Below are 19,827 nucleotides of genomic sequence, written 5' to 3' on the forward strand. Positions count from 1 at the left end.
CAGGTTTTCCTAGAGCTCAACAATTGACTACGAACAAAAACCCCGTGAATATGCTCCGCACTCTGTCAAGCAACGCCATCTCGCCCAACCACCGTTTTACCGTCCATCGGCCGGCATTGTAACACCATGTTTTGGTTTCCTTGGCACATAATGAGGTAGCACACCCTCACTGATCACCAGCATCCGCCTAGTCGCACAAATTGCCATTGGTTTCTGTGCTACTCTGCCCCTCGATGCGACCATGGCACATGGCAGGCAGACGGCCCAACCTTCAGTCGACATGCCGCACGGGCGGAACTTGCTTTTGCTACCCGTCTTCCCTGACGGCTTCCTCTTTTCCCTCAGTTCTGTCAGTCTTCTTCGACATCATGCTTTAGTAATCGAGGGTAAAGGGGACACATCATGTCGAATCTGTTTTCGGGACTGTAAGTAGTTTTGCTTGGCCTCCCCCTCGGCTTCCGTACAAACCACCGTCGGTGACTAATACAAAACAGCAACGCTCGCATGCGAGCTGCACAAAGAGTAGAGCATGCGAACCCCATCATCCCTAGCGATGAACCCATCCTCGGCGGACTCAGGCCATCGAATTCGGCGCCGAGGGTCTCGCTCCCGCAGTCTCCGTCACTGAGTGAGTCGATGCGCATCACGCCGCCGACCATCGACTGGCCTCGACCATTGCCACTGTGGCTGAATCCTGCGTACTCCAAGCATATTGTTAAGGGGAACTTGATGACACTGAGTGCGCGGCCAAAGACGGTCGAACATGGAGAGTGGATAGCACATCAAGGTACATTAGTTATACTGCAATTTACGGCAAGACATGGGCATGAATGGGCGAACTAACAAAGGCAAGTGGTTGAGCATTACCGCATTCTGTGGAATTTCGTTCGAGTAGTCCACGAGAAAGAGGACAACGGCAAAGCTATTTGCAACAAGTCAAGCTGTCCCCAGATGTCAGCCGGAACGTAAGAATCCGTTCCTCCCAAGACCCCCATAGCACACCGCGCTTTCCCCTTGGCTAAAAACGGTCCAGGAACCGGTCATATACCTGGCTCAACAAGAACCACGAGCCCGTGGATCTCCCCGCCAACGAATACATGACCCTCATGCAACGATGGATCTCGGGGAAAATTGACGATAGCTCCATGTTTCCTACCGACCCGGACGGTGTTTCTTTTGCCTTTCACCAGGAATACTCTGCCCCGACGGCAGCACACCTCTTCCACCAAGATCCCGTCGAAGAGTGGCCGGGTAGCCGAAGTGGATTCCCAAAACACTTTGCCAGCACCGCGCAGCTCATCTTTCGCCAAATCTTTCGCGTGTACGCTCACTTATACTGGAACCATTTCGTCGATCCATTCTACCACTTCAACCTGGAGAAGCAGCTGAATAGCTGCTTCAGCCACTTCATTCTTACGGCGACTACGCTTGACATGCTGCGGCCCGAAGAGCTGGAGCCGATGCAGTACCTTATTGATCTTTGGACGGCCGACGGGACCTTTCCGCTGGGCTCAAAGCCGTACTTGTATGCAAATGTGGAGAGGGGGAAGTATATATCGTCTTTGGGTCGTAGGGTGTAAGTAGAGTATTCTTGTGATTTAGCACTGTTGGAAGCAGCAGCGGATATCGAGTACATGGGTAAAAGTTGGTCAAGTGGTCAAAACCAAAAGTAGGGTAATTTCGTATGCCAAATGAATGTGTTGAATTGATTGATGGACTTGGTAGAATTGCCCGGAGCTATACGCGCCTGACTCATACTTATACATTGTAGTATTAATAGGAGAAAGATCTCCTATATCGTGTAGACCTATTAGTTTCAGCTTGCCTAGTATACAGTGAAGTGCAATACTGCCAAATCCCTTGCTTTTTGAGCCCAGGGTCACGTATTATACTCTACACCAAAGGTAGACATCGCCTCAAGCACCTTTCTAGCTTCTCCATCCCTCATGGCACACTTTTGCTAGCTATCCGAAATAACCATACTTTTTTCATGCAAGGAATCCCCCATATATCTGTTCCATCACACATGACTTGCACATATCTCTTCTTCTCAAATTAACGGACCTTGTGCTCGGTAAGCATGGCCAAAAATGGTCTTAAGTTCACTTACCCGTAGCGACGTTCTGTGTCTTGGACGCTTTGCTGCGTCCCGGTCTTCATCTCTCTTATCCACATATTATCTCTAGGAAGTGATTTCAATGGATGTTGATTCGCGAGCCGAACGGCAATCGGATGTTTTCTTCCAGGTATAGTTACGAAACCTATTCCAGAATTCTCCAGAGCAACTTGCCGCCAAACTGCTTGCAACAACTGCCCTGGAACCCCTACAAAGGCAAGCAGCTCTCAAAAGGTGTATTCACCTTGGGGACGTTCTTTCGGTTGGTCCTCTGGTCGTCTTCGCAGCGGTGATTAAACAAGCCGACAGCTTTGCAGCACCAACATTGAACCATGTGATAGCTTTCGACCTTGCACAGGCAAGACCACAGGGAATTTTCTTCAAGAAGACGATAGAGACACCGTAAACGTGATTCATAGGTATATTTCAAAAAGGGAACTGCATGTTGATACTTTCGAGTGCACTCCACAGAGTCTTGCGTTTGGCCACGGCGGAGGTATTGGCGCAGCTCACCCAGACTACTTGAGCAGCTATGCCTTTATCAATCTTTTTTATAGTACACATTCCATGACTCGATCTGGCAAGTTTCACAGCACAGGCCGGATATCAATTGCAACCAGTTCAGAGAACGTTGTGTCATGCACGAGGCTCTCAGGCTTAGACAACACCAAAACAAAGGGTGTTTCATCAAGCTACCGTGTGTCCTTATCAGCACGCCTTTATTGTCCCAAATATCCTCTCATGCCTGGGTAACACTAGTAATACGAACGTTTGCTTCTCAAGGAGCTAACACGATGGGTGTAGCAAAAAAAGACCAGACATACAGGACAAATCTGGTAAGAGAAGTTCTTTGTGTCAACAATATGAGTTGCATCGGAGCTTTTACCCGTCTCTATCGTCCTCGGCAAGCTTTTATGTACTATTATTAGCCCGCGCACTGCTGGAAGCGTCCGCAGGTCTCGTGCTGGACGGGTCAATCATGCCCATCATTCCTGTCACATCAAAGCATTTTCATCGGAGCACAAAACCCGTCGTATGAGCCCAGCGGTCCGGCTAACTTAATGCAGGCTACGGTGGACATATAAACGAACACGATTGTTCACAGGGCGCTCCGCGATAGTCTATCCTGGCCATCGGGCCATCATTGGTTGCGCATCGCATCCACACTGCAATGAGCTCTCGTAGAACCGTGGTCGGCGACGGCGAGATCAGAAAGGCCGCTACTCCTGTTGCTATGACAGAGAAGAAAGGAGCCTTCTGCGTGCCAGCTTAGAAACAGCCTTGGTGGAATAAGAGGCCCATTGGGCTCACATGCCCCTTGGAATGCTGCTGGTATCTACTATAAGCTCAGCCTTCCTTCGTGTGATCACCGCAAATGCGGGAGAAGCATCCAATGCACTAGACCGAATTGAGGAATAAACAAAAAAAATAAGCAATTGACCAAGACGCTAGCGGAACTTTAATAATAAGAAAAAAAAGTCAAAAAAAATTGTCCTCAGCGAGACTCGAACTCGCGACCTTTGGATGGCCCAGATATTTCATCTGATCATAAACAAGGGCTTATGAGACCAACGCGCTAAACCAACTGCGCCATGAAGACTAACTCATGTTGTTGAATGACTGGCGCCTTATTCCATACTATTCAGGACGAAATTTCTGTCGGTCTAACAGAACAGACGTACAGGATCGAGGTGCAGTCTATCAAAGGAATAGAAAATATCTAATGGTTGAAACTTTACTTTCGAGCCAGAAAAACGCGACCAAGAGTCCCGTTTGGCACACGCTCGCATTGGAGCTGCAATATGTGCAGAGGGCCAAACGATCCTTCAACAAGGGCAGTCTTCGCGGTCTGTATTGCGAATCTTCTAGTCCACGAGTACTTCAAGAAGACAATCAGACAATAGTAAAGCTTTTTTACGTGGTCGAATCTAGTACATATTGCTAGTCTGGGCTGCCACGACGCGGGAATACGCCCAAACATGCTTAACATGAGCGCTACCCGGTACCACGCTGATAGTGGCTTGCGTGCCTGACCACTTGATCAACGGCTCCCCAGGATCGGCCTCGGCCAATCCATAGTGTAGACGAAGAAGAAACAATGAAGAAATGGCCTTTGTCATCTTCACTTCAGCCCAGGACAGGTCTTGAGGAGGATGTGGGTTGGCCATTGGGGAGAAAAGGTCAGATAAACCACAGCCAAGCGCAGAGGCTCCCATGACTACCTGTGTAGGTATAAAGCTGCTCAGATGGCATGAGACAGCAACCATCTAAGCCTTCCAAGATAACCACGGTAAACCAAATCATGTTTTTTCAGGCCCGCATCATAAATTGTTCAGAAAAGTATATTGCTCAATCAACTTCAGCAAAACGCTGCCCATTCCCACTCCCTTCCCATTCTAGTTCGCACCAACTCCAGATCAACACAGCCCTCTTGTCTATACACGTGTCCTTGAGTACATAGTAAACAAAAGAACAAATTCATAAAACAAGACCGCTTCGCTTGCAACGCCAAAAAAAAAAAAAACCACACAAACACCACAAGGTACATGATCCTCTTCCCACCATTGTATTACCAACATCTAATTATTCAATCAGTCGCGACAGGGATATCAAAATAATGCAGCCATGGTCCAACAACAACAAGACTCAGTAGTCAAACATGAACAAAGGAAATCACAAACGCCGCGTTACGCCCGCAAGACTTCCTGGTGTACAAGAGTAAGCACACCGTTAGCCTCGGCGGCATTTGAGAACTGGAAACACCACTTCTTGATGTTTCCGCCCGTTGCACCGGTTTCCGGAACCATTCCTACAACGCCGTCCCCATTCTTCACCTCTTCCCACACGCCGCATACAATACCTCGGCTCCCCATGGCTGAAAAGCAACCGCTACCCAAGACGGCATCTAGCACAATCTTGGCTTCTTCACTATCTTTCTTCGGCAAAGTGGTTACCGTGATGCGCTTTTCGAGGCCGTGATCTGCCCTCAGCGCCTGGCGCCAGCCGGGCGGTGGTCGCCTTATCTGCAGACTGCAATTTCCATAGTCCTCCCATTTGGTCGAGGTCACAAGCAGATGAAGTCGGATCCGGATGTTGTCCGTACCCAGATGCATTGGATGATGGCTGCTTTGTGCCAGGCTGACAGAGGGAGAGCGGGGAGGAGTACCGCTGGCCGATGATGATCCCGATGTGTAAAGGCTATGCACTCCGCTTCCGGCTCGGCTTTGTCTGTCGACGGATGACTTGGCGATATTGAATGACATGTTGCCCTTCACTGTCAGGCGTTTGAGGAAACTAGACGCCGATGGCGTAGACGAAGGCGTTGTGCTAGCTCCATCGTGAGACTGCGAGGGAGCGCGGATCGAGCTTCGATAACTGTTCTTCCTACCAAACCAGCTACGTCGTCGGCTGCTCGTTTCACCGTCATTTTCAGGCGACTGCCTCTCCCCAAAGCTCTTGAATCTGGCTTCATTCTCAAGCTGAATGAATTTTTGATTGTGGAGTCGAGCTTGATGTACCGACATGTATAAGTTGTAACAATCAGGTGCAGCAAAACAACGGAATCGGAAATTCCCACCGTTGTGCGACTGATAGAGCTTGGAATGAGATTGGACAGATGAGCGAATTTCCAAGTCAACAGCGGTGCTCTGTCTAATGAGAACCACGGGAGTCAGGTCTAGAGCGAGAAGAGGAGGGTCAGTGTTGCCGTTCTCGGATGCCGTACGACAATTATATGCTTCAATCAGACCGTTCGTAACAACAACAGAGCATGGGTCGGCCACGATATCTTTCCACATTCCCTTATCGGACCATCGGGAAATGCGAGCCATGTACCGTGCAATTTGTTCGTCTGGAGCAACACTGTTCTCGCGCAAGCCGCCTTGGGAAGCTGAATTAGATGGTGTTAGGCTGCACTCGGACTCCGGTATGAGAGTACTGCTTGGCTGCGGACGGCGACGGCCTTCCTCTTTGATGCTGACACCTAGTTCGGTTTCGGGGATGTCAAGGCTCTCGATCTCGTCGTCAGATGACTCTACTTCGGACTCTTCTGTCGAGTATGCCTCCGAGGTTGACGACTGGTCCGATGGCAAATACTCATGCTTCAGTGGCGATGACCCGCGACGCTTAAGTCGATCGCTACCATGGTGATCTGCTGCTGGGGGAGGTATGGCTGGGGCTGACTTGCTAATATCCCCCCCTTCGGTCTTCAGGCTCGTGCTGAGAGTTCTATGGACGGGTGGTGGAGGGGCTCCATCTTGTCTATACGGTGTCGAGTTCGGGGCCTGAGCTTGTCTCCTGGGTTGAAACAACGTAGGGTCTGGTCGCATGCTCTCCTTCAAGGGACGACCTCGGCTTTCAGGGTTTGCCCTTGCATGATAATCATCCTTCGTTGGTGTCTTATCCAAATCTTCCGGATGTCGCTGTGGCGATTGGGTGACGGAGGAAGGAGGAGTCTGTCCCGCTGTCGGAGTGCGAGGATGGTACCGCGACGGAGTAGTCGTCTTGCTCGTGCTTGTAGGCGTAGAGACAGAGACGTCTTTGGCAATTGGGGATCGAGGGGATTTTTCTGGCGATGCCTCGGTAGCGGTCCCAACCAAGGGCTCTCGCTGTCGTGTTGGTGTTCTCGGCTGGCTTTGAGGCTTTTCTTCGGCCTCGCGAGGCGCCTGCGAGCCGAACTCCAGAGGTGGTACGGGATGTAGGGGAAGGATATCGAGCCAATCGAGAATTTGGTCTTCATTGTCAGCTGTGAGGGTAAAGACCTCACGCCATGTCACTTCCTTAGTTGTGCCGCGGACCATCACAATAATGTCAAAATGACTGTCCCCTGTCCTCGCAGAAATCATTGACATACTAATGGGAGGGAAGAGAAGATAGGATTTACGGCTCCCTCCCGTCTCTCGTATCAAGACGTCCCCTCTGTCCGTGATATTTTTTTGGTTGTCTCTGTGTATAAGCTCTACCTGGCAGTCCAGTCTTTGGCCATTGGAGTGACACAAGCTGAGAGAAAAGACGTCCTTGGCGCTGACCTGGCGGCTGGGGTCAACCAGTACTGCGTGGCAGCCATCTAGCGTTCCTAGGTCTCGACATCTTGAGGTATCCGTGTTGGCGGCTTCTTCATCCACAATTCTCGCAGTCTCCTCTCTGTATCGCCGACGAGCCTTGTCTTGCAGGTTCTCAAAATCTCGGAGAAGTTCATGAGTGTCGTTGGATGCGACAATAGAATCAACGCATCTCATGAGCTTGGCGATTTGTTTTACCCGAATCAAGGGCCTTTTTAGGAGGTGCGCTACTGCCACGCGCTCTCCATCGCTATTGACAATATCCCCGTTTTCATTTCTCGGCAAAGCATCTAATAACGAATCTGCATCATCCATACCGTCCGCTGCTGGGGCTAAATTGACGACCACATCATCGAAGCCGAGTCGCCAGGCGTTGAGATAGCTGTTGTACATGGGCACAACACCATTTGCCCAGTTGGCCATTTTGCGAATATCGGTCGTGGGGGCTTTCTTATGTGCACTTTTCAGCTTCTCCAACGCCACCCCCATGTTGACAACAGATTTGGAAATGCTGTCTGGCACCTTTCCAGAGGCTGAAGGGCCAAAGAGCTCCGTAGCATTGGTGCCATTGACCACGTGCGAGAGTAGTACAGGCACTACGCCGTCAACTAATGTCTTGAGCTCGCGGAGGTACAAGTTTTCGTCATCAATGAATTCTCGCAGCAACTCCTGTGGAGTGACCTCGCCCGAGGCATTTCTTCTCTTACGCAGGCTGGGTCTGCAGCGATTGCTCTTGGCGGCGTTTGGGATGCTGGAGTCATCTGGTAGCGACAGCACAGATACCAAATCAGAGTGTTTTGTCAGCCTTCTCTTTAGTCCCGTTGTGGGATTCTCATCGGACTTTGATGCACCGCTGTCCTTTGTAAGAATGGTTGATTGTGTCAGAGTTGACTGAGTGACATCTGATGTCAAATCAGAGTCAATGGCGCTGGAACTACCCTCTGACAGAATTGTCGATAGTTCGTGATCCCCACTAGTGGGAGGGGGAAACCTTGGTGCAGCCAGCGTTTTCGATGAAGCGTCGGCGCCCTCCGGCGGCATGGATGATGACTGTGGCGGCATGGATTTTCGTATTTGCAGAGGTTGGGGGACCTCTTCGGTAAGTGAAAATTTCCGTTCGGTGCTTTGATAGCTCCTTGGTTGGACTGAGTGAGGGCTGGACTCTCCCTGGAATGCTTCTTTGAGAGCACCAAACAGCTGACGCCGGTTACTTTCTGTCTTTATTGGAGAAGAATTGCTCCTAATTGCTCGACTCCTCTTCAATCCTAATGACTGAGGCGTTATAGATGCTTTTGTCGTCTCGGAAACCGGACTTTGATGGCCGTCTTCAACTACCATCTCCTTCTGGATATCTTTATCGGCTTTGTTGTGACTGCTCGAAGTTGATTGTTGGGATGTCCTGGTTCCATGCGATCCGCGCCGGCGCGGCTTAACGGCTTGATCTTCTTCGGCATGCTCTTCTTTTGCTGCAGGCGACTGGGACTTTGAGTCGGCTCCTGGTCTTGCATCCACAAACGGGTCAACAGTATTGTTAAGCCATTTTTCGATGCTCGGTGGCTTATTTGGAACGACCTGCTTTGGAGGTTCGTTCATCTCATGTATGATCTTCTTGCCCTCTTCAACAACTTTCTTGAAAACTTTTGGCATGGATTTGAGGCTGGTGGTCCGGTCGACTTTGGGTCGCTTGGGACGACTCTTGGGCTGGCCTTCAATCGTCAAGTCGAGCTCACTGAAAGCTGAATGCCCGAAAGGAATATCTCCCGGGAGATCTGCAATAGATTTGTTGGCAAGACTCGAAGCCAGATCTGATGCTGTATTGTAAGCGCTGCTGAGATTGGATTGCTCTTCGCTCAAATATGAAACTTCGTCTGTGGTCTTGGATAGTTCAGAGTATTGCGTTTTTGGCTTTTGCCGCCGCGAACCCCTGCTCTTGGTAGGTGTGTCGAGCACAGAACCACGGCCCTCAGTGGCTTCGTATTTACCGATTTCATCGTGGGGATGCTGACTCCCAGTTTGCTGCGAGCGATCAGATTGGTCTTGTGTGACGTCGGTTCGACCTGATGGCGAACTTGGGCGGCCGGAACCAGACGTTGTCTTGCTTCTTGACCGCGATATAGTTTTGACTCCTCCGCGAGTAGCGCTGGATCGAAATGTCTCGCTTATTGGTCGTATTCTGATGCCGTCGTCATGAACAGTAGTAGCCGCATTTGGAGACTCGGTACGGGCTCCATCATCATCCAACTTTTTTGGTCTCATGGGTTTGATGCGAATGCCGTCATCATTTCTCGATTTGTGGTTATGAACCCATCTTGCCGTAATGTCACTGGCGGAATCTCCGGCCTCGCTCCTGGCTCCCTCAGATCGAGCGCTCCTATCCCTTGATTTGGACGACCTGTGGCTTCTTGGCGGTGGTGGCGAATCAGGAACATCTATTTTGGCAGCCCATTCTTTTATCTTATTTGATACCAATGGGTTTCCTCCAGACCGCTGAACAAAATCTTTTGGGAGCCCGCTAGGGCTCGGCGACGGCTTCTTGGTTGAGGGAGAAGCCCTCCGCCTGGGAGGGCTTCTGCGGGTTTTTGGCTTCCTCCAGTGTTCGTCACTGACAACCCTCTTCTTCGGGGGGGAAGTAGGTTGTATATCGTCAGTCTCGGTCTGGTCGGTGCTCGAAGTAGGCGTTTGACCGTTTAAGAATGCTGGCGTCGGCTTTGGTTTTGATGCGCTTCTCTTTTTCTGCCTGAACTTGATTCGTATCCGATCGGATTCGGTCACGCTTTCCTCGTCTTCCCCCTTGAATGCAACATCTGTAGGCTCTGTTGCTGCATCGTCTGGGTCTCCCTCGGCGAGGGATGCAGCATTGGCCTTTTGCCATTTTTGAACCCTCTCTCTTACGCCGCCAGGTTGCTGAAGTTTCTGTACGGAGCTTTGTCTCATACCCTGACGTAGTTCAGCCTTGACGGCTTCGATACTCTCTCGTCGTTTACGATCTGCTGCTAGGCGAGCTGGAGATTGTTTACCACGTAGGAAATCTGTCAACAATGTGGGTTCTTTTTTGGAGTTCGCCCTGGGTCGGGTTTTTATTACGACAACCGGAGGAGTAGAGTCAGTTCTCGCTTCTGGGCTCGATTCATCATTCGTCGGCGTTTCTGCAGTTGCATTGGTGTTTGGCCTGCTGGCCTTGGAAGGAGTGGTGGGAACCTGCGACACATCGTCGTCGTCGGGAGGTGTAGATGGTGGCATGATGGTTTAATCTAGCCGAGCTTCGTCAGCGCAGGTTTGCAGTCAATCAGAAGGCGACTGCCTTGGTTGGGTCTGCGTGCGCAATAGGCTGCATCTCGTGTTGCCAGACTTTGGGTCGCGACTTTATGCGTCGGTGAAGCCCAAACTGGAGCAAAGCTGCAACAACAAAACAGGAGGCGCATCGAGCTCAGGAAACATACCTGTAACGAGCACCATGCCTGCTGCAAAAGGCCGATGGCAAAAGAGGAAAAAAAAAATTCAATTGTACTGCCGCGTCAGCATATCAGCCGTGCGATTGCCCACGAAGCTTGCGATCGAATTGCCGTTCGTAGTCGCTCGCTCACTTGTTTATCGCGGGCTCTGGCTTCGGGTACAACGCAGAGTGGCTGGGCGACGTCACAACTGGGGCAGGAGCGACTTGCTGGTCTTGCCACGCAAAACACCACGCCGACCAGTTTCCAAGATGCTCAAGACAGAGTTCAAGCAAGATCTGTTTCTCTCTGCTTCCGCAAAGGACAATATGCTGCTGATCAGCACCACAAAAACGAAAAATAGATCAGCTTGTGTGACAGGTCTCCTCAACCGACTGTCAAAACAAAGAAGTGCATCCAGAGTATTACTGACACAAAGAGTAAACTGGAGAAGTTGGCAACATGGCCTTGCACTTGAGCTGCGACCCCCATCTGCCTCTGCCTTGGTCTGCGTTGGATCTGGATGCCGCAGTAACCACTGGGGTCCGCTAGCTAGCGCCGGTGGATTTCACCAAGGACCAGCCAAAGGTAAAGTCAGACGGACTGTACCCATGTCTCTGAGACCTCATGCCCATGTTCATCCATGTGTGGCCAGCTTCCAATGCGTGCGCTGCCGCATGTAAACAATACGATCCTCAGCCGACTGCATATGGACTACGCTGACCAGACTCCTCAGTAGGATCCGCCGCTTCTCGTCGACGACCCGACCAAACTACCACGCCGCCTACCTTGACCTCCAGCAGCACTTCCATCTAAGATAACTTGCAGCCGTGGTGGGACCAGCCCATGTACAATACAAAATACGTCTGTACGGAGTACATAACAAGCATCGGCTTCTGGGCTTCGATGACAAGATCAACAAAGGAAGCGTTCAACGCTGCCTGAAACAGCTCCAGCCTATCATATCCGTGGGATTGGCCAGCTCCAAATGACTTCGACATCGTGCTCCCATCAGAGTCATTGCAATACTACTACATACACCACGTTGTACAACAAATGTACATATGTATGTAGTATGTACATGGAATAAGCCCTGCCTTTTAAAACCCTGTCCCGGGTGCAAGCGCACAGGAGCACAATCCCTGCTCGGAGCCTTTTGCCTTTGCATAATAACTGAGGCTTTATTGAGGTTTGCTAGTGGCTCGTGGTAGAGTTTGACGCCATCCCATTCCCAGCCGGATGGCACAGCACAGCTTCACAGGGATATCGCATGTCAAGAATTAACAGAGGGCGACCCAGTTGGGCCGGCACGTCATACGTCTAAGATTCAAAGTATCAGCGTCATGCGATATCCCGCAGTCAAAACATAAACAAAACAGCCAAGTACTAACTTACTACCATGCTGCCGGTGGCATACAAAGCAAGCAGTCTTGGATGGAATATGAGGCATTAGAATGAAATCTAGGAGCAGTTCTTAGCCGCGAAGCCATTTCGCAATATCGTCGCAATTGTTGGAACTCAATGGAACTTGACCTAGCTGGCTTGACAAAGGAGACCACTCTTGCTATGACCAAGCATCTTCTGCTGCCAACGTTGTAGGAGACAGCGCCTTGATTGGAAGTTGATGATGCTTGCCACCCAAATTTGGTGCCTTTGGGCACTCGAGAAAAATTGGCTCCTCAGTATTTTCTGAAGCCCACCCCGTGGACGAGGCAGTGGCCAAGAGCAGTCAATTCCAGGAGCTATAAGCGAATACTCCGTACCCCGAGCTCTGAAAGACATTCGATCGGGGTAGGAGTCAGCCATTCAGAAGTTCACAGAGTGCATCTTGTCTCACAATATGGGCCGCCGCCGCACATGCGCCGTCTACGAAGAGCACCACCTCAGAGTCTAATGGTGTAGCACCAAAATGGTCACAAGGTGTCATCCACCGACCTCCATGTCTCCCCCGAGGCTTCGTCCATGTTGATAACCCACAGACGTGGTTCGGCCCACGGAGATGGCGCACTCATTTGTTCGCCGAATGAGGTGTCGGGTTTGGTGAGGCTTGATCCCATGCCTGCTCACGGAGCCCCGTCAAGGGCGGGCAAACCACAGTCTCATGTGTTGAGAGACACCACGAATAGACGCGTATTGCAGAATTGACGGAACTTGTCACAGCTATTGGTTCGGCGCAGGCGAGCAATCACTTGGGTGGTGAATGCTTTGCGTTTTGGTTTTCAGCCCTGTCAACATGACATTTGATCTGTTTGCTGCATTGCAGTTTGAATGCATTCAGGACGGGCTGAGCTGAACTTCCACATTCCTTGAATGGAGCGCCTCTTTTGGCATACGAGCTGGCTCCAATATTATTGTTCATCACATGAGGCTAGTTCTCCCGCAGCGCGGCGCCGCTCCCATTAAGTTTGGCCTTGATTGTTGGACGACCCGGACCGTCCGCGCTCTGGCGTAAACAAGATTGCCGTCCGGATTGTTGGATGCCACTCACGCACTTTCCCATGTCGCTCCCCATGGTTGTCACGGCTTCTTGGAGGGAACCGCCATGACGAATCCACAACAGCCACCACCTTGTGTACATGTACGGGAGAAGAAGAAGACCTGGTGCCACTCACACCAGAGATAGCCCGCCCCACAAATACTGTGCATAGCGATTAATAGATCATCTTCAACGCCATATTTCCACATACCGGACTACTACTACAACGCATGTCTAAATGCTGATGCCCGGTCAGATGGGAGCGAGACCGGCCGCGCACTCGTCTCTCGGATAGCCGACCTAAGGAGGGGATGGGCATATGCTTTCCATGGTACGCAAGCTACCTACCTAGGTAGGTAGTTAACCGGTTAAAACGCCGCGCTCGCCGTTGGATCCGATGGAATGGCTCCTCAGTGCTCACGCTTAAACGGATAGCAAGGTCACTTGGAGTAGAGGACCGGACGAGTGGAGTTTGATACGATTTCTGTTGCCTAGCTATCATGGGGCAAGGGGGGAGAAGAAGAACAACTAAAGTATGAAGCAGGTGCCAGACCATGCGAGAAAGCACAAAGAGCCACCAAGGAAAAGACAAGAGCCTCCAGGAAACGCCGAGGACACCGACTATGCAAGCTGCTGCTAGCTACTAGACCAGAATTACGTGTCGTCTCCTTCCATGCCCACCACCAAATGCAAACATGATGACCCTAAAGTCAGAACGATGAGCGCCACTAATGCAATAATAATAAGCGGAAATCAGAGCGTATAAAAACGTCCACCAGCGCCATCATGATCCATGCAGCAAATGACAAAAAGAAAGCTGTGTGCAAATGAATCAAGCAATTTGCTCCCTAGGAGGGAGCAGAAAGCGAACCTTCTTCTTGGGCTTTGCAGCCTCCCCCTGTACAAGCTGATTATTCCGTGCGAGAGCGGGCGTCGTAGTTGACGGCCGATCCATGATGAGGTCCTCGGCAGTTTCTTCCTCAATGGACCACACATCCGGGCTGGGTTCACGCCAGAGCCGTCGTGCCCGGGGAGGCAGTCTACTTCCAGCCGAGTAGCTCCGGGTAAGCGCCTGACGAGGCCTGCCACGCGGCGGCGATGATGGAGCCGGGAAAGAAGCCGCGGGGGGCAAGAAGCCGTTGGGCCGCCCGAACGGCGGGCTCTTGGAGCGAAGTTTGAAGTTTTCGACGGACAGGCCTCTGAACGGCGTCAGGAACGAGGAGCTGGGAGGCGAGAAACGGATGTAGTCCTCCTCGTCGGCCTCGTCGTCTGTAGTCACGCCGTCGGAATCAAAGTCTGGCGAGGCGCTTTTGGCCCGGAGCTTGGAGAGCCCGTCGAGTGTTGAGGGGCTCACGGAACGAACAAACTCGGGTGGATTGTTGGAGTCCTCGATGCCGGCGTCAAAGAGCATGTCGTCGGCGCCATAGTCGTCCATGTAGTCGTCGTTGTCCGCAGGTGTGAGGAAGTAGGTGAGCGGGTTCTCGTCGATGTCTTCAAGAAGGGGACGAGGCTCGCTCTGTTTTGGTGGCGAGCGGGCAAGGCGCACCTGTGTAGGTGGCCAAGAGTCTCGGCGAGACCAAATGTCTGAAGAGGACATGGTGAATTTTGTCTTGTTTTTTTTCCTGCTCTTTGAAATACTTTGATGGAAACCCCGGTAGAGGTCCTATTACTTGACAGAATGAAGAGTGAAAAGGAAGCGAAAGAAGCGACTGGAAGAACTAAATCGACTGGGAGAGTCTGGCCGGCCGAACCGGCAACAGTGATTCTCAGTAGGGCGGAATGGATCCGAACTGAGGAAGCTGCCTTGTATAAAGAAGCCTGAAGGGAAGAATAACATGGCTAGATACGAGTCAACGGGGAGAACGAAGACATATATACACACTCGAGATGCCTTGCCAGCCTCACCGGGGCGCAGGCAGACAAGAAGAGACTGGAAATAGGCAGGATGGAAAGAAAGACATGAGCGCCGCCCCCTCCTTTCAACCGGGATTGGCGCCTTGCGTAGGACTCTCACACACACCATTCGGTGGCTAGGCGATAGTAGTTCTACTAGCTCAGTCACATCTCGACGAGACTGTGGACACGGATGGCCTTGTGAGGCGGAAGCCGGGGTGGTCAGGACTCGGGGGGAGAGAGTGTGGGTGAATCAGTCGGCGCACGTGAAGCAGCGAAAGGGAAAAACAGGATGGTTGGACCTGTTCTTCACGGGACGGAGACGAGGCTACGGAGGCCACTACGGATGGCGGCATGTAGTAGTATGTGTGGTGGCCGTGACTGCATTCCACCTCGGATGGGTGAGAGCATCATGGCCCATGGGAGATAGCTGGGTAGCAATGGGCCAAGGGCAGCCATCTGGTGGTGGAGTCACGGTGACGCTTTGCGTGGGCGGCGACGAGGACAAAAGCAGAGGCAGCAGTCCTGTGCTGAGCGGGATGCAGGTCCGGACGATGCAGGCTGCGAGGCTGAAGACTGTGAACAGAACAGGCAGCCGAGCTGTCTGGTGCGCGATGATGGATGAAGTACGGAGTCCTGTCCAGTGTCTGGTGCGTACTCCGTACTTGGAAACATTGAAGGGACCAGCCAGTTGACATCAGCTTCGCAGGGATCAATCAAGATGCGGCGTCCGCAGCGGGAACGGAGTGGGTGTGCCCGCCCGCCACCACCAGGTCCACGACCAGGCGGGACCCCATGCCAGAGTGTGGAGGCAGCGTCAACTGGACATAACCACCTCGGGGCCAGACTATTATAGCAGCGCTTGGCAAGCATTCACGGGCCGGCGCTAGTTGACGATGAAGACAAGCGATTAGAAAAGGCCGCCCGTCCAGGCCATCCGTGGTATTGATGCCACAAGCCGCCAAAACGCCCCATTGGCCCGGCCATCTGACTGCCACCCCGTGGCCAGTTTTCCAACCTGCATGACCAACATTGAAGAGCCGCTGCCCTTGCAGCCGGGACATGCGCAGCAGGTCCGCACCCGCCAAATACGACAAGAGGTCATGCCGGGGGCTTTTCAAATCCCATTGTGCTTCGTCTTTCCGCATGGCAGGCATGCGGGATCGGGAAAGCGTATGCTGAATCGGGATCCTTGAATGGCGGCACTTGTCGGCCACGCTGCCGGGTCCACGTATGCAAGCCAAGGACGGAATATCAGATTATCAGACACCGCAGCTCGCTGTGTCTTGGCCGGAAGCCATAAGACTATTGTATTCTTTTATTCCATGTACCAGAGGCGCGTTGAATGCCTCGTTGACGGCGTCCGGCGTCCTGCCTCTCGATAATTCCTCTTGGCGCACATGGCTTTCTAAGCACATGTACATGCTCGTCCCAACTTCCTACGATTGATAACCAGAAACACTGGCCGCGTCATACACTGGGAGGAGGGAAGGGTCGAGGGCAAATCCAGAATGGTAAATGTCGACGGCCTGCGTGTACTTCCCTCAAGAGTCTGGTGTAAGTTGATATGCAAAACAAACACGTTGGGCAAAGGGAAACTAGCAACAAGTGTCCCAAAAATGGCCGTTTCTACAAATAGGCCCGGGACTAACAAGGTTGCTCATTGCGCTTTGTAGCCTGTTAGGCACCGCTTGATGCTGGTGGCTGTTGGCCTGCACTTCAATGTTGCCAGCGATACGAGATGGCCTATCAGACAATTTTTGACGGCCCGTGATGACTCAGGGCCGGTGAAGTGCGACTTGTTATTGAGGTTTTGTACATGGGTTCAAGTGCGTATCTGGGGAGTTGGCGTTGCAAACTATAGTATAATAATCCATCAACTATAACCTTTTCTCCCCTGATATACGTTGCAAGTATGCACGCACTGCGTTTGTGGTACGTAGAACAAGAGCCTCTGGGTTTTCAAGCCATGATACCTAAGCCAGTAGTGGCCTGTACATGTGATTGTTATATATTCGTGTAGCTTAATACGTCTATTTATAGTGAATGCTAGCGGGTATACTTGGGTCTTGGGATTTCGATCCCCAAGACCCGTGACGGTCTCGAGTCTGCTCTAGGACGGACCAAGGCGAGGCAAGCGCGCATTCAGCCACTGCTCGACACACACCAGACTCTCTGTGCGCAGGCTTCAGCACAAAATCGGCCGTCAACGAAGCTTGGAGAACCATGGCAGCAGATTCCCCCACACCTCCCTCCCGCCGGCAAATACAACCCCGACGCCTTGGCACTCGTCACTCGCCACAACCCCCGTACGTGATGGATCATGCCGTCACAATGGGGGGCAACGCTGGCGACGAGCGAAAAGGGCCGGTGCATGAACCTGTCTCGGGGCACGCGTGAGGGCCAGTCTGTTCAGCAGGGGTGGTGTCGTGCGTTGAGTGTCCTCGGGAGGCTGAGAGCTTGTCACGCATTCCTGAACGGGGCCATGTAGTACTAATGACGACGCTCATTTTTTTCTTCGTCTGCGCAAGACGTGTTTCTTTTGATAAAATAAAGAAAGGAAGAGGGGAAAAAAGCGCACGCGTACAGTGGTACGTATTTCTCTCATCAGCATGCCCGCCAATAGGGAACTATGATGCTTGACTTGATACCACTTGTGCGACGCCGTTACCAAACCAGTGAGTGAACTTGTGCCCTTGCCGCGAGACAGAAGAACAAGAGTGGAAATAGGCGGAAACGCTCGAAATGTATGTACGTACCAGAGGGAACCATATCCCCGGTACATTAACCTGGTGCGCATCTGTGGCCGGCGGGACGGTTGCCGTGTTTGGTTCTTCCTTCTTTTGGGCCATCATACCGAGGGGCATTGGTGTTGAGGACATGACGAGAGGATGAACCTGGACTTGGGATATTGGCATATTTTAAAACACGACGCCCATGTAAATTGACAGCTGTTCCCCATCTTTGTCATCGTCTGCTTGTTCAAGTTTGCGCATGTAGGTTTGCTCCAACGTGGCCCTCGGCAGCCGCTCACGCTGAATGTTTCCTTGGATGCGACAACTCCATCATGCTGGATCCCCATCATATGCCGTCATGGCTGATCGGGACCGTCCGCCAGCCGATAGAATGGCTGGTCGGTACGGATGGCGCCGCCCTTCATCGCCAAGAATTGTTGCCCAAGCTGACCACCAGCGATCCTTGGCCGCGTCCCATCCGCATGTCGAGGGCAGCACGCACCAACGATTTGTGTCGGGAGTTCTGGAAAAATGATGATTCCGCCCTACCTGGGCCCAAGGACTGCAATTCTCAACTGCCGCTCTTGGCCCGTCCAAGCATTCAACGAGACAAATGCGTAACACGAGAACCGGTTGTGGAGAGTCTTCTCGGGATGAAACGGATAACCCATCAGACCCGACCCGTCCAGTCCTTAAATACGGAGCCCGGCGCCTTCTTCGCCTTGCGCGGCCGACTTTGCCATCGCCGGAACCACCTTTCGCATGTTTCCCATGTGATGACAGTAGGGTGGGAGGCCATTGCAGCCCAGACACGTCCAAAAAAGTCAACTGGTACACTGAACCGCCGACCTGAGTGAAACCGCCCTACGGCGTACACATGTACCCGGTACCGCAATTGTACGTCGACCCCTCATAAGCCTGGTGCTGCGGCTCCTCGCTCCGGTCCATGAGGACAACTGGCTTGGCCGCACAACGACGCGAAGCTCGCTCATCTAGCCAGTTCCAACTCAGCATCGTCTCGTGCTTCCTTGCCTGCCTGCTCTTATCCTGGTGCAGTAGCCACTTTTTCTCCGGCAACCACGTATTATTACATCGTCGCCCACATTTCGGCCCCTCTGGATCATCTACGTCGCACCACGAGGCCAAGGACGACATGGCTGAATCTCACAACTCCCAACACCAACAACAACAACAGCAACACCTTCGGCCGCAAAACCAGCAGGCCGTCTCTCCCGGGTCGTCGCTCAAGATGGACATCCGGACCAAGCATGCGACCATGCCCGTGCGGCTCGTCAGCTTCAATATTCGGTATGCCGCCAACGAGGATGAGCGCTCGTTGGCTGAGCAGCCCTGGAACGTGCGCTGTCCCAAGGTGTGCTCCCAGATGCGCTTCATCACTGCCGGCCACGAGAGCCCGTTCGTCTGTCTCCAGGAGAGTTTGTCTTCGCAGCTCAACGACATCCAGGCCGAACTCGGCGAGCCCTGGGCGCATATTGGTCGTGGGCGGGGAGAGGGGGAGGCGGACGGGGAGTTCTCGCCCGTCTTCTACCGGTCCGATGCCTGGGCCTGCGAGGTCAGCGAGACGCGATGGCTCAGCAAGACCCCCGAGAAGCCTTCCCGGGGTTGGGACGCGGCCCTCAACAGAATCGTCACCATTGGACTGTTCTCCCACAGGGCCAACGGTACAAAGGTTGTCGTCATGAGCACCCACTTTGACCATATTGGCGTCGAGGCTCGCAAGAATAGCGCCAAGCTTCTCATCAAGTTTGCCAACGAATGGAGTCACGGCAAAGGCGTGCCGCCATCCGTCGTTCTCATCGGTGGCGATTTCAACAGCGAGACCGATGATGAAGCATACCGGATGATGACGGCACCTGGCTCCGGCATGTCAGACATTTCTGATCTTGTCCCCGAGCGCAGGCATTACGGAAATCACCTCACCTATACGAGCTTCGGAGAACCAAACGAACACCCCCAGCGTATTGACTTCTTGTTTATCCAGGAGCCTCGCACTGCTCATGTGGAGACGTTTGGCGTCCTTGCAAACAGCTTTGACGACCAGATTCGATTCTCGGATCATCGACCCATTGTGAGCGACTTGCAAATTCGAGTCTAG

The 19,827-nt window shown here is 52.4% G+C and overlaps 4 protein-coding genes across 4 annotated transcripts; 2 read left to right on the top strand and 2 right to left on the bottom strand.

The window, feature by feature from the left end:
• Positions 1-402: 402 nt before the first annotated feature.
• On the top strand, positions 403-1,580 carry MAA_03298 (Mob1/phocein; the record flags this gene model as incomplete). Its single annotated transcript, XM_007821296.2, has 4 exons — positions 403-425; positions 495-787; positions 854-965; positions 1,034-1,580. The coding sequence occupies 4 exons, from the start codon at positions 403-405 to the stop codon at positions 1,578-1,580; spliced, it is 975 nt and encodes a 324-aa protein (XP_007819487.2).
• A 3,223-nt stretch (positions 1,581-4,803) lies between these two features.
• Positions 4,804-10,416, bottom strand: MAA_03297 (SRm160/300 splicing coactivator; the record flags this gene model as incomplete). The annotated part of the gene is made up of 1 exon (XM_007821295.1): positions 4,804-10,416. The coding sequence occupies one exon, from the start codon at positions 10,414-10,416 to the stop codon at positions 4,804-4,806; it is 5,613 nt and encodes a 1,870-aa protein (XP_007819486.1).
• Positions 10,417-13,915: 3,499 nt separating this feature from the next.
• On the bottom strand, positions 13,916-14,680 carry MAA_03296 (uncharacterized protein; the record flags this gene model as incomplete). The annotated part of the gene is made up of 1 exon (XM_007821294.1): positions 13,916-14,680. One exon carries the CDS (start codon positions 14,678-14,680, stop codon positions 13,916-13,918), a length of 765 nt encoding a protein of 254 aa, XP_007819485.1.
• Positions 14,681-18,864: 4,184 nt separating this feature from the next.
• MAA_03295 (endonuclease/exonuclease/phosphatase) lies at positions 18,865-19,827 on the top strand (the record flags this gene model as incomplete). The annotated part of the gene is made up of 1 exon (XM_007821293.1): positions 18,865-19,827. The coding sequence occupies one exon, from the start codon at positions 18,865-18,867 to the stop codon at positions 19,825-19,827; it is 963 nt and encodes a 320-aa protein (XP_007819484.1).

This window comes from Metarhizium robertsii (genome assembly GCF_000187425.2).
Source record: "Metarhizium robertsii ARSEF 23 chromosome Unknown MAA_Scf_3, whole genome shotgun sequence".
Classification (NCBI taxonomy): Eukaryota; Fungi; Ascomycota; class Sordariomycetes; order Hypocreales; family Clavicipitaceae; genus Metarhizium; species Metarhizium robertsii.